The 14,989-nt window shown below is 37.2% G+C and overlaps 1 protein-coding gene across 2 annotated transcripts in view; it reads right to left on the bottom strand.

Moving 5' to 3' along the window:
- Positions 1-14,989, bottom strand: part of LOC139977005 (dixin-like) — a 34,294-nt gene that overhangs the window by 5,429 nt on the left and 13,876 nt on the right. For both annotated transcript variants that reach the window (XM_071985944.1, XM_071985945.1), the window contains 12 exons: positions 12,388-12,524; positions 11,873-12,015; positions 11,182-11,274; positions 10,514-10,618; positions 9,650-9,754; positions 8,980-9,126; positions 7,542-7,649; positions 6,232-6,321; positions 2,808-2,957; positions 2,174-2,279; positions 1,401-1,512; positions 437-545 (listed from right to left, as the gene is read on the bottom strand). In XM_071985944.1, coding sequence (XP_071842045.1) covers positions 437-545; positions 1,401-1,512; positions 2,174-2,279; positions 2,808-2,957; positions 6,232-6,321; positions 7,542-7,649; positions 8,980-9,126; positions 9,650-9,754; positions 10,514-10,618; positions 11,182-11,274; positions 11,873-12,015; positions 12,388-12,524 — 1,405 coding nt within the window. The remainder of the gene's footprint in view (positions 1-436; positions 546-1,400; positions 1,513-2,173; positions 2,280-2,807; positions 2,958-6,231; positions 6,322-7,541; positions 7,650-8,979; positions 9,127-9,649; positions 9,755-10,513; positions 10,619-11,181; positions 11,275-11,872; positions 12,016-12,387; positions 12,525-14,989) is intronic.

The following is a 14,989-nucleotide window of genomic DNA, read 5'->3' as shown; positions in this document are numbered from 1 at the left end:
GCTGTGTCGCTATGACGATGATTTATAGCTCAGTAGAGTTGGTACTATTCTTTGCCATAGGGGGAATGATGTGGTAGGCTATTAGCACAAGCCTAGCTCCAATAAATATATATATATACAGCTTATAACACACATGATTAGAAAGTTCCGTTGATTTCAGGCTGGTTTATTTTCTCCGTCTCTCGATTAGAGATGAATCGATGATGATTGTAAAATAAAAGATTGAGTCATACGGCTGTCACAGCTACCATGAGTACACTACCCTGGCTGACAAAAGTAGGACAGCCTACCACTGCCCACCACTGAGCCACACGACATGTAGGACAACATGTCTAACACATCATAGCCTTCCATTCTCCACCACTATCTGAGTGATCACCCAATGACTGTCATACCTTTAATCATATACATTGTAACAACAACAGTCCACACTAACCTCTTCTTTAACTGTACCAAACTCAGGATCCAAGGCCTTGAAGTGATACCTGTATTCACCTTCTTTGTCAAATATGCTCTTAAAATCTCTCAACGTAACTTCGCCTAACCTGTAGATTTGAGACGAGAGAAAAAAATATTGATTGCTCAGATGATTCCGCTACTTGGAGGGGGTTATTGGAAATCTGTTGTGACAATAACGCAAAAAACAATGTTTTCTGATATTCTGTTGATGATCTGCTTAGAAAGCAGATTTCATTCCTTTCAACATTTGATATTCACATGACATTAAAGCAGCATTTTGCATTTGGTCGCAGTTTCTACTTTTTTGACATGTCCATCAAGTTTTTTTTACATATATCAATCACAAAACAGCAAACTAAGATATTAGCCAAGTTTTTCCCAGCGAACAACGTTAATTGGCGAGTAATTAAGGATATTTGCAGATAATGAGAAAAGTGTCCACGACAAATTCCACATTTAAAATTAATCGCAAACAGTTCCCCCCAACCCACTACTTTGAATTCAACCAATCAGAGATGCAGGTTTAGTTATGAGCCGTTGCTAAAAATAGATTCAAGACTTTGCGTTGGTACAACTAGGGGGTTGTTATGGAACTCCCTGGTACAGCTGCCATATAAACTGTACACAAATCAAGCATAGTGTTGTATTACGTATTGGTCAATGACGTTCGTAGGTTTAAATATTCATATTATGGGCGAGGTTTATTGGGATCTCAACGGAAAATATCTTGGAGAAAAAAAAAGTTGAAAGTTGCAAATTTTTCGACTTTTATGCCAACATTTGAAGTAAGATAAGGTAGTTATGTATGTTGTTATGGCATAGTGGAGTCAGTTAGGTTGAGAAAAATCATAGAAAAGGACGCAAAATGCTACTTTAACACATGCTATCTCCTTTTTCATATGATTGGGATCTTACAGATGCTTGTGACCTTTGACCTTTACCTTCTTGGTATAGAGGTCATGAATGGAGTGACCGTTCTCTCGGTAAAGTACAGCACCTTCGTCTGAGGTTGGCTCTGCATATCTTTACTCTGCATTGGACTTCTCGTGCGAGCTGAAAGTAACCAAAAATATGAAACAAATTTAGTAACATCATCAAAAAACTGCTATAAGATCTCTTTGTTTAATGCCTTACCCTTCCCCTGTTCCACAACCCTCCCAGCCCTACTCTCTCTCCCCCCCAAAGCTTTCATTCCATGATACTCCTTAGAATTAACAAAACACTTCTAAACATGGCTAGTGTTTAAAGGACTCTTATACTTCTCACCTAGTTGTCACATCACTATAATGATAGGGGATTTTATCCTGGACAATGACACGTTTTGGAAGGAAGCCAGAAAGGTAGTAAGGAAGAAAAAGAAAAAAAATTGTCATTGTTATTGTTATTTTTCCTTAAAGTTTACATTCAGTATTTGTGACTTACCTATAGATGTAACCATGGCCCTCTGTGACTTACTCACTGATGGTATCATGGGGCTCTGTGACTTACCCATAGATGGTATCATGAGGCTCTGTGACTTACACATAGATTTCTATGGGGCTCTGAGACTTAACCATATATGGTACCATGGGGTTTTGTGACATACCCATAGATTTCTATGGGGCTCTGAGACTACCCATAGATGGTACCATAGGGCTTTGTGACTTCCTCATGGATGGTACCATGGGGTTCTGTGACTTACCCATAGATGGTATCATGTGGTTCTGTGACTTACCCATAGATGTTACCATGGGGCTTCTTCTCATATCACTTGGAACAGGAGACCTACTAGGAAGACCCACACCACTGTTGAACCTCGACAAAGAATTATCTGGTCCTCTCTGTAAATGAAAGGATGAAAGAGAGAGAGATAAAGGGTGATGGACTTAATACATTCACTTAATACATGGACTTAATACAAACACCGTCCACTTTATACATTAATACAAGAGAGAAAGGTAATTAGTTCCAACTGTTTGTTTTACATTACGATCTTCCCTTCCTATAACAAATACCATCCAAGTCCCCTGTTTTTGGCCATAAACATGGGAAATTGAATATCTATCCGAGTTAGCCATACTGAATACTCCTCTGCACAAATGCATGATTTAACACACAGTGTGCTAATTCAGTGGTCAAGCGAAATTTGTTTTCACACAGAAAAGTATTGCTGGCCATTTATTTTTTAGAGCACTTGTGTTTGCAATCATAAGGTGGCTGGTCAATTAATTATGTGCGCTCAAGCATGAATCCTAATGGCAGTAAATGGGATAGTTTATGCTATCAAGTAACAAATTATTAATGCTCGAGTGAATTTCAGGAGGACTATTTTTCTACAGGCAGACTTGACAGTCATGTTATACACTCACCGGAGGAGGTTTAGAGGGCGCTTGTTCTTGCAATAATGACGATATACTCTGCTCTAGGATGTCTAAGGAATGATGGCTGGGGTCCTGACTGCTCAGATTACTGCGTAGAGTACGGAGCATACTGCGGATGACCTGAATCTCTTCACCGTCCTACGGAAACCAAAATGAAACAAGAGCCCAAGGGCACTGTGGTTCCTTGCTTGGGGTATATGACAATACACATAATATTATCGGGCAAGATTGGGCTGAAATAGTCCAAGTAATTGTGGTCCTACATGTTCCCATAAAGTAACCAACACTATAGCCAACACTTTTGTGATCACAAAATGTGACCGGATTTTTTATCAAAAGGCACTTTTGAGATCTAAATATGGCGTCGCAAATGTAAGAAATATAAGAGACCTACAAGCGTGTCAACAGATATGATAACAATGGTGACCTCAGATGACATGACCTTTAAGTTTCAAAATGTTCCACCACCCCATTCACAACTTGTCCCAAAATATCAACCATGTCACACCTTGGCATTGAGATTTAATTGCATTAAATGTCAAAAAATTAACTTTGAACTTGTATGTAACTTCACAGACAAAGGTCACCCGGAGTTCAACCAATTGAAATTTTTGATCGGTGAGACCTAAATAGAGCATGACTGTAAAAAATTCAAACATTTTTTCTTTGCCCATTTTCTCCCCCATAATACTACTTTTTTAACATTAGCTGACCTTTGGTGACCTTGGATCACATGACCGTTAAGTTTGAAAATATTCCCCTATACCATTTGCAACTTGTCCAAAAAAATCAACCTTGTCACACCTTGGCACTGGGAGTTATTGCATTAAATGTGTGAAAATTAACTTTGACCTCAAATAACTTCGCATACGAAGGTCAAATGGGGGTCAACCCATTGACATTTATGATCAGAAGGTACATTTAAAAACTGAAAATAGCATCGAAACTGTAAAATCCACAAAACACGAAAAGGTCACCAGAGGTCAAATTGAGGTCAAGGGTCGACCAGATGCGGGTCGACAATTGGATTACATTGAAGCAACTCCCAACCCTAACGGACAATTTGTTCTCAAGTTGTCGCAAAAATACTAGTTTTTTATCATTAATTGACCTTTGGTGACCTTGTATCACATGACCGTTAAGTTTGAAACTATTCCCCAATACCATTTGCAACTACTCCAAAAATATCAACCTTGTCACACCTTGGAACTGAGAGTTATTGCATTAAATGTCTGAAAATTAACTTTGACCTCATATAACTTCGCACACGAAGGTCACACGGGGGTCAACCCATTGACATTTATGATCAGAAGGTACCTTTGACATCTGAAAATAGCATCAAAACTGTAAAAATCCCTAAAACACTAAAAAGGTCACCAGAGGTCACCAGAGGTCAAATTGAGGTCAAGGGTCACCCAGATGCGGGTCAACAATTGGATTACATTGAAGCAACTCCCAACCCTAACGGACAATTTGTTCTCAAGTTATCGCAAAAAATACTAGTTTTTTATCATTAATTGACCTTTGGTGACCTCGGATCACATGACCGTTAAGTTTGAAAATATTCCCCTATACCATTTGCAACTTGTCTCAAAATATCAACTGTGTAACACCTTGGCACTGGGAGTTATTACACTAAATGTCTGAAAATTAACTTTGACCTCATATAACTTAACATACAAAGGTCATCTTGGGTCAACTTATTGACATTTTTGATTGATGAAACCTAAATTAGAGCATCAAACTATAAAAATTCAAACATTTTTTTTCCTTGCCCATTTTCTACCCCCAAAATACTAGTTTTTTGACATTAATTGACCTTTGGTGACCTCGGATCACATGACCGTTAACTTTGAAAATATTCCCCTATACCATTTGCAACTGGTCCAAAAATATCAACCATGTCACACCTTGGAACTGGGAGTTGTTGCATTAAATGTCTGAAAATTAACTTTGACCTCGTATAACTTCGCACACGAAGGTCACACGGGTGTCAACCAATTGACATTTTTGATCGAAAGGTACCTTTGATATCCAAATCTAGCATCAAAACCAAACATTTTCTTTTTTGCTCGTTTCCTCCCAAAATAAGCACATTTTTTCTAATGTGACCTTTGACCTTTTGACCTTGGTTTCAGATGCAGTTTAATCTTCTGATTCCAAAAAACAAAACGACAAGTCTGTACAACCATCCTAACTCTGACCGAAAAACTTTGACCCCATATAACTTCGCACATAAAGGTCACACGGGCTCAACCTATTGACATTTATGATCAGAAGGTACCTTTGACATCTGAAAATAGCATCCAAACTGTAAAAATCCCAAAAACACGAAAAGGTCACCAGAGGTCAAATTGAGGTCAAGGGTCACCCAGATGCGGGTCGACAATTTGATTACATTGAGGCAACTCCCAACCCTAACAGACATTTCGTTCTCAAGTTATTGCAAAAATACTAGTTTTTTATCATTAATTGACCTTTGGTGACCTTGGATCACATGACCGTTAAGTTTGAAAATGCTCCCCTAACCAGTTCACAACTTGTCCCAAAATATCAATCTTGTCGCACATTGGCACTGGGAGTTATTGCAGTTTTAATATTTTCGGTTTTTGGACCATAACTGACCTTTGGTGACCTTTGTGGGCACCAAAAACAATAGGGCACACCTTCTCCATATGGCGGATCTATAGTCCAAGTTTGGCCTCAATCTAACATTCCCTTATTGAGATAGAGCGTACCCAAGCAAGTGTCACAGACACACACACACACATACATACATACATACACACACACACACGCCAACCTGACTGCATAGGTTCCTTTTGCTAAAGCAAGGAACCAAAAATAATCGTCCGTTAAAGAGGTAGAAGATGCTGTTATATTCTGCAAATTCTTCCGAACGAACAGGAATATGAACTGGATCTCAGAAATACTAAGCCCTGTATTCAATGTTTATCATGTTGGGAACAAGACAGTTACATGACTTCATCACTTGACAAAAATGTGGAATGTCATTCGGTTAAAAAAATATGTCAGCCAGCAACCCACATAATAATAATCAGCAGCATAATGTGGGAGAAACCCGCAAGGGCTTACGACTTACAAGTCAGGTGGCTTCCAATTTAACATTTTGACTCAAATTTGGAATCTTTTCAATTGAGAAAGTCATTTCAGATGGGAAAACCGTAGATTGCTCTTGGATGAAAAACCCACCTTACTATTACCCGGCCGGGGTATCAAACCCAGAACCTCACGATTGCTAACCCCTCATTGCTTCAAATGCCACCGCCTTTATCCACTCGGCCACAGCACCGGTGCCTTGATTAAAATCTTGCAGCTATGAAGTCAGTCAGTATTACATTTGGAAGCCACTATGATAAATTTGTGACGAAAGAGATGAACAAATATCTACCTTTGCTGAATTATTCTCGTGTTGATGCATCTGTGTTTCAAATTGTTCCATCTTCTTTTCATGAGCGGACAGATTCCCTGCTAGGTTCGACTGAAATGAAAAAAAAAAAACGAAATCTTTACGATTGGTTTCATGACACAGAGGTATACAAGACAAACCTTAAAATATCTCACATACAATGTTATGATATTAAATATTTCATTTTAACATCTGTTTTTATTATCTATTTTAAGCACACACTGTAAATGTAATCAACATTTATTTGCAACATCTGTTTTTAATATTATTATATAATATACCATTCACCGGTTTCCTGAAAACGAAAACAGTGGAGGCACTCTTACCGACCTTGCAACCTTGTGAGGAGGTCCCCGGATTGCAAGGTCGGCAATGTCTTTAACGCAGATTGCAAAAGTCGGTAATTACTATTACGGTTAGTTTCATCGAACATGGCAGCATAAAGAAACGATGTACTCAAAATCGAAGCCAAAGTGAACTAATCAGGTCACACATCCAGAGTCTATTGCATGCTAAGTTCTTCAATACTGCCCTCAATCCCTTTCGGGAAACATTTCATACTTGTAATTTTTATTACATTTCTTAGACTTCAAAGTTTCACCTATTCCTTCTCCAATTTTTTCTTACCTTTAAACATTTTATATTATGCAACGCAATTCACAACTTGCATCTTAAGCCATTGCACTTTTCATTTAATCTCTCTGAAACCTTTCATTTAGCTAACATTTATAAAGTTAATTCAAATTTCATTAACTTTCCTTTCAGGTTTAGTTATATCACATTAACACTTTTACATTTTGAGGAATGCCCCTTTAAACAGCTGAGGTTTATCAATTCAAGTGACTGGACTATGTAGTCTAATACACACATTTAGGACAGTTCCTTAGATCCAACACAATACTCGATGGGACAATAATACTTTTATGGCCACCAAATGACATGTTTTAAAATGTAGTATAAATTTGCGAAGGATAAATGGCGTTGAACTTCAGACATAAGTGGTCTGTTGTGAATAGGAGTTCAGATAATATTTGCTAGTTTGATTTATTTAGCTTATAAAACAATGGACTTACATTAACATTTCAGACTACACTGATGAATTGATGTCATCATGAAAGAAGCCTTAAAGGAGCAGTCCAGAGATTTAGCATCTTTTAAGAGATGAATATCTTGAAAAGTCAGAATAGCTTTTGAAATAGTATTATGACTTGAGTTGTAAGGAGGTCCCACCCCCCACCCATTCCCCACCCCCCCACTCCTCTGTTCTGCCACACATTAAATGCCCTATTTACCTCTGCATAGTTGACCCTCTCCAGCCTTTGGCTGAGGTTCTGTATTTTACTGTCTAGTTGTAATGAGGTCCCACCATTACTCTGCTCAAGCTGGTTCTGTAACTCCGTCTGAAGATATGAAGCAAGCAAAGAGGATTAGTTCATAAAAGTAAATAAAATGACTACTTCCTGACATTTGCACCAAACCCTACAGAGGATATATACCTCATTGTCTTCCAAGTTCTCTGTACATAGAAGGTATTGGACTTTTCTGCTGGTGTATCACAATAGAGGGCGGCATACTAAAACATGAGTTGTTATGAATCTAACAAGATTGTACATTTGACATTTATTCCACTGTGGAATACAATGCACAAGTAGAGCTCGGTACGTGAGCTGTACTTAAAGTCTTAAGACCTTGCCCTGCCTGCCATTAACCAAGGTCATGTTAATTTCATATATAAAATACAGATTTCTGCGGGGCCTGCCACGAAACAAATAATTATAATGAACAGTTCTTATATAGCTTACAATAAAGTCTCGCCGCGCTGTACAAAAGAAAGTGAAAGATATGTACACAATATACAAAGAGTAAACATAACAATTATAACAATGAAAACAGGTGTGTCTTCAAAACAGTTTTGAACAAAGGAGAATAAAGGTAAGATTGAAGAGATTCTCTTGAGATACTAAGCATGTCTTCTCACACTTGAATATGAGCAATACATTAGGCAATATGTACTTCATAACAGACAACATTTAATACAATGGATTGCTTACAGTAGCAAACTTAAAGAAGAAATACTACATAATATGTAATATTGATTAGATGAAACAATCACGCATATATACATCCGGTTTACAAACGAGTCCGCAATACCTATGTAGAGTACTTCAACGGCACAGACCGAATACAAACATACAACCACGACGGTCAGAGCCAGCACTACTGCCAAACCGGTACGATTTAGAGTTGGTGCAGAGACCGCCCCAGAAGGTCCTTGGCATCTGCTCGAACCATGTTTAACTAACAGACATCACATGGTCGATGGGAGACAGACTACTTTAAACATGGCTGCCACATGTGACACTAAGTAGCCTAACAGAGTAAACACACCTCTCTGTCTTTGTCCTTCTCCAGTTTATTCCCTACCCCCTTCCCTTAATCCTCTCTTTGTCCCTCCACTGTTTATCTCCCACCTCTCCTCTTCCTCTGTTGGTTTCTTTCTTTCTTCTCTCCATCCCTTGACTACTAATCCCCTTACATCTATCTCTTTGTGTTCACAATGCTCATTAACCTGTCTGTATTCTGTGTGTGTTTATGTCCCTTCTGTTACTGTTACTTGTCATTCAGCCTTTGAAGAAGATCCTGCTAGGATCGAAACGTCAGGTCAACTTACTTTGACACAGAGTAAAGGGTGAACAAACATACAATAGACTACAACCAGCTATGACGAACCTTGAATGAATTTAAATCCTGTAACTGCTGAGTTAAAGCTTCCATCTGTTCCTGTTGCTGCTGTAGGAGCTCATCTTTCTGTTTCACCAGCCACTCCGTTTCCGAATATTTGTGGTCTCTCTCTTCCAACTTCCTTTTCAGCTCATTCTGAAATTTTGGCAAAAAGTATTACAAAGAAAATGAAAATGACAATTTTAACTCTGTTTATGACAGTCATATGTCAAACCCATACAACATATGAAACCTTCATGCATTATATTAAAGAATTCCAAGGTTAACAATTTTTTATGTTTCATCTGCTGCTTGGTGGAGTGCACCAATTAAACTTTCTTGAAAAATTGCTGTCATTTTTTTTTTACAAATCAATTCCAGTTTGAGTAACTGGGTGGGTAACCGATGTATGCATAGCATAGTAGGAACTTACTTCACTAATACCTAATATCATATCAAAACGTCTGAAATACAAGAATAACACCAAAATATGAAAAGTTGTAATAAGGTCAAGACTTTAAATTTTCTACAATTAAACAAAAAGCGCACATCAGAATTGATACTTCCTCATGTCAATTCCATTCAAAACTAGAACAAAACGGTGAACGTGGTCGTTTGTATAATTACATATTGCTCGTTAACATAAACTGCAGTGACATGCTCGCATGGAACTACTCACACATTCTGCTTCCAAATTTTGCGTCGTGAACCCCATCCGTAAGATTTCCGCCTTCATCTGTAACAGGGCGTTATCCTGTTCCGTGAGCCTTGATTGCAGACCCGCCTAGAGAGATGTGAAAGAGAACCGCAGTATATAAACATACAGGTAATATTTATGGGGAGGCTTTAGTTTACACAGGAAATGCTAAAAAAAAACTGTCAGGGCAGGCCAGTTATAGAAAGTCATAAAAAATCAAAGTATTATATAATCAAAATCTTTTATAATGAAACCATCATCATGTCAAACTGGATTGATGCAACATTACTTGAGTATTAAGGGTTAGGAATATTTACACTAATATTATGTCACTAGTGTTATCATCTAAAGGCTGAATTTTTATCAGTTAAACTCAACTGATTACTGGGGGAGACTTATAGTCTTCATACTGAACCTTTCAGAGAGATGTAAAAACACCCAGAATGAGCAAATAACCACTGATAAGATATACTGCATTGGAAACAAAACTGCCAATAATTAAATGAAACAAAAGCCTTTTAGAAATTACTTTTTGTTAAAAAGACACAAAGCCATTTTGGGACTCTTCAGATATTGCAGAAATAATGATCTTGCAGTCTAAGGGACAATTTGAAAAGGCATTAATCCCGCTCCCCCTTCCCCCTCCTCCCCCCCCCCAAATGTAGCAACATAGAAATTGACATTCACAGACTTTAAGCATTTTGCATAGATTTTGTTGAGAGGTTCCATACACTCTTCCATCCAAAAATGCATTCCATTACCTATAACAGTCAGTCAGGTGTCTTTACAAAGAATTAAAAACAAACCTGAAAGTTTGTAACATTTACATGAAACGGTCCTTCTTACCTTTGTCCCCTGTAGGTCCCTGCATTCCTGCTTGGTTTTAGACAACTCGGTCTTTAATTGATTGCACTCTTCCCGTTGTTGGTCCAGCCTCGAACGTAAAACGATCTGACCAGGTTACAAAATCGAACAGAGAGATGAGAAGAAAAAGAACAGGTTACAATTACCACTGTAAAAAACGGGCGCAAACACAGTCTCATAACACTGAATCACAGTTAAGGGTTTTCCCTGCTCACTAGTCGCATCGTGGTATGGTCGGATGCGAATATCTCTGGCCCTTTGCTACGACCAATGATTATTCTCATAGACATAACCCCCATAGGAAAGTTTATTGAAAGCATCACCTGTATGGCTTTACTATTGACAGATGAGTTTGGGAAGATATTTACAAAACATGACTGAGTGATGGATATCTAACAGTTTTGGACAAGATTTTGGACATCTACCAAAATTTGATTTCCATTTTGAAGAAACAGACAGACAGACTTTCCTGACATTTAAACATGTGTTGTGACAATCATGCACCAAATTCTAAAAACACATTTTGCATTCACATGAGTAATGTAAGCAACAATTAATGTGCTACAATTACACTTGGGTACCTCCAAATTAAAGTTGGGCTCTTTGAAAATATTGTCATGTCTGAGCTTTAAGTATTTAACGTAACTTACAACTTGCTCTTTGGGCGTGGACCCTTCAAAGGGGACTTGATCCTCTTCTGCCTCTGAGTTACCATCTTCATCAGGATATCTGCCACTGAGGAGCTAGAAAGAAAAGTTGATAAGAAACAAAATTTAAAACTTTGACACCAGGAAACAAGATGAAACTAAGTTTGTGTAAATTGACCAAAATAAAACCCTCCCCCCCCCTAAAAAAAATGGCTAATTACTCCTCGCCTCCCTGCTTTTCATGCTGAATGAAAAGTATGACTTGCTTTCATAAGGAGCTCTAATGATCACTGCATGCTGATATACCAGTGTTTTGTAATTTAAATGAAAGTTTCACAAAAAGGAGGGTTAATCTCTACTTTTGAAAGTTTGTTTTTACCACTTCTTAAATTCAGTATTAAGTTGACTTTTTACTGCACTATTCCTGTGTAGCAAGGAATTATGATAATGAGCTACACATCTACTGCATATTCATTACCAGTTCCTAAAGTTGAAGGAGACTTTTTGTGTCCAACATGTTTGATGAATTTATATTTCCTGTGTAGTAATGATTTATGATAATGCGCTGCACATCCACTGCATATTCATTACCAGTTCCTGAAGTTGAAGGAAAACTTGATGACTTTAAACTGCACTATTCCTGTGTAGCAAGGAATTATGAAAATGAGCTACACATCCATTGCATATTCATTACCAGTTCCTGAAGTTGAAGGAGTAGATTTTTGGAGTCCAATATATTTGATGACATCACTTCTTGCTCTTCCAGTAAGGTCTCTGTCCAAACCAGTGAATTCTTCCTTGACCCTGGCTTAGAGGTCGCCTCTTCACCAGCACTCCCTGGAAGAAAAAAAACAACAGAAACCTAAAATTTCTCTACAAAAGATATGTGACTGTATTATCATAAAAAAACTAAAAACTAAAAACAGAGCAACATACAAATAGAAAATGGAATTGAGAAAACAAGACTGATTTTGAACTTCACTTGATCATGAAACTGCTGTAGCGTAGATAGTAGTTACAGAAATATATTTGTAAACAAACAAAAGCTTAAAATGTCACAAGTAATCACATTTATTTAATTTATCTGAAATGACAATTTATGCCATTTGCTAAAGTTATGCCAACAGAGTACATTGCTGTAGCACATTAACAGATCCCAAAAATATAAGAAAAATCATACTGTCAATATTTAGGCATGGAGAAACAAACCTTGATCTGAATCAGAAGTTTGGTTGATGAGACGGCCCGGTCTCGGACTGACGGTCCTTCCCGGGGTGTCGTGGTTAACCCTCGGAGAAGATGACGTTCCATGTCCCTTTCCAGATGTGCCGTCTGAATCAATTGAACTAACGAAAAGAATCATTAAAAATCATAAAACAAAATAAAAAAGTCAAATGAAGTGAGAATCATTCAATTTTGTTTTTTTCCAAAGCATTTGTTAAATGAAAATCCCTGCAGCTCAAAATGAATTCTGTTCTGTTTTTATGAAACCATGAAGAAGAAATTGTGGATGAAAAATCCTGGCATTAATTGAATTTGAAATGAAGTTTTATGTTTATTACCTGCCAGATGGATATTGAGTCAAAATGATATAGTGAAATGAATATTCATGAAAAACAGTAATGCTGCAAGTTGTGGCTTGAGGTGAGGTGGCACAGTATGAGGTGATCAAAATGGTAGACTATAAATAGATTGCTCTTTTTACTCTCTGAAATACAATCTGTATAATGGCAAATTAATCAACGGTTAATCTGTAAAAAGCGCTCTGTAATTTACATGATTAGTTAGTTATACAGTACGATCATATTACTTTTTCTTTATTTCAGGAGATGGTGGGGGCCAGGGGTGCTTGGGACTTACAAATTATCTCTGACTATGTGGCACAAATTCAAGAAAATGTTACAGAACATCTGCACATTATATTATTAATATTATTATTAATATAATGATGATAATATTTTCAAGACCCATAGCAACAAAGTAAACTCCCCATTGCAACAATTTAAACTCCCCATAGCGACAAATTAAATTCACCATACCTTGTATCCTTCCATTGCGTACACATTGCACATTGTAAGCGTGTGAAATGCTTTCCACAGTTCCTACACCGCATTTCTGACACCCATTTCTACACCCTATACAGCAAACAACCAACCAACAAACTTTAACAGTTTCAAACCAACGAGATAGATAAAGTCTGCAGCATTCCAGTCTCCGATACAAGAGCAGTTCTTTTCCTCTACCACACACGGCAAAGCAGTATATACTAGCACTACACTTTCAATTTAAAGCATAGGTCACAGAATAAAAAAGTCGTCCGCATCAAAATTGAACAACTTGATGAAGACTGCATTCATTCGTGCTATTGTTTCTGTTAATGCTTAATTAGCTTAAGGTTAGGCCTATACAAAGTGAACTATTTTTTATAGCTTTTGAAAGTAAAACTGGTGAAGCTGATATTAACACGGCTACAAAGACGAAACATGTTTTACAATGTATCCAGCATAAAGATCCCAAATCGGTTACATTTTAATATCGCTATATGTTATAATCTTTTGTACACTGTGATAAAACCTCTTGTAAATGGACAAGTCACATGAAATAAGGAAGTTCCTGGTACATCCTAGAAAGAATGTTATGCCATTACGGGCCATTAAAAACGAATTTGAGCTGGTTGATTAATTATGGATCATGTTACTTCATGGATTAAATATGCAAATAGATGACAAGGATAACATCGTTTCCTTTTGTTAAAGTGATGTAAAGCTGCTAACGAATATGCATATTAATTAAAATCCTTCTGTACAGTGTGATAAAACCTCTTGTAAATGGTCAAGTCACATGAATTCCTGGTACATCCTAGAAAGAATGTTATTACATTACGGGCAGAAAAACGAATTTGAGCTGGTTAATAAATTACACTATTTCCTTTGGTTAAAGTGATGTAAAGCTGCTTATGAATATGCAGTAGACATATTTGTGAATACACCCAGTTGGTACATTCCTGTCATGCTTTCAAAGCAATCATACTGACAGTTTGAGCAGTATGAATACCGTGTCTCTATCAGATAACAGGTGAGGAACTGTTCATACTGTCAGTATGAGTGCTTTAAAGCATGGTATGGGTGGACAGTATAGAGTGATACTAGCATTGGAATCACATAACAGGTATGGAACTGTTCAAACTGTCAGTATAATGTTTTGAAGCATAATATGGGTGGACAGTAAAAGTGGTATTTAGTATTGGCAAATTATGCCAACTGGCTGCATGAAATCCTTCTTTCTTCACTCGAGGAGCCCCCCCTCCCCCCCAAAACAAAACAGTGTGCCTCAAAGTAACTTGTCTCTGGCTAGCTTTGTTCACACTTCAAAATTTATGAGAGAGAGAGAGACATCTTGTAAAGCACTTTTCAAAAATTTAAAAAAACATGTTTTACAATCTCAACTTTAGAACTTGGTGTGAGGAATGGACCATTAGAAATTAATGAATGTTTGATTGTAACTTTTGAAAAGATATATTTTTTCAGTTCCTTTTAATTTCTTTAAACTTGAGAATTATAGAAGCAGTTTGCAATCACACAACTTTTAATACTCCATAAAAGCTGGAAGTTTTCTGTGTGTGTTTGGTCATTAATATTAAGGAAACTAAATTAATACCAACTATTGATAATGATGGTTAATAAGTAAGTAAGGAATGAATATATCGATTCTCAATATTTTTTTTCGCCCAGACACTTCTGACATTAATATCAATTACATTATGTAAATAGCAAACTGGAAAGCTGCAAAAGTTTGAGCTGATACGTCTTTC

This window comes from Apostichopus japonicus, chromosome 12, assembly GCF_037975245.1.
Source record: "Apostichopus japonicus isolate 1M-3 chromosome 12, ASM3797524v1, whole genome shotgun sequence".
NCBI lineage: Eukaryota > Metazoa > Echinodermata > Holothuroidea > Aspidochirotida > Stichopodidae > Apostichopus > Apostichopus japonicus.
The sequence above is the reverse complement of the archived record's forward strand: the minus strand, read 5'-3'. Positions and strand labels throughout refer to the sequence as shown.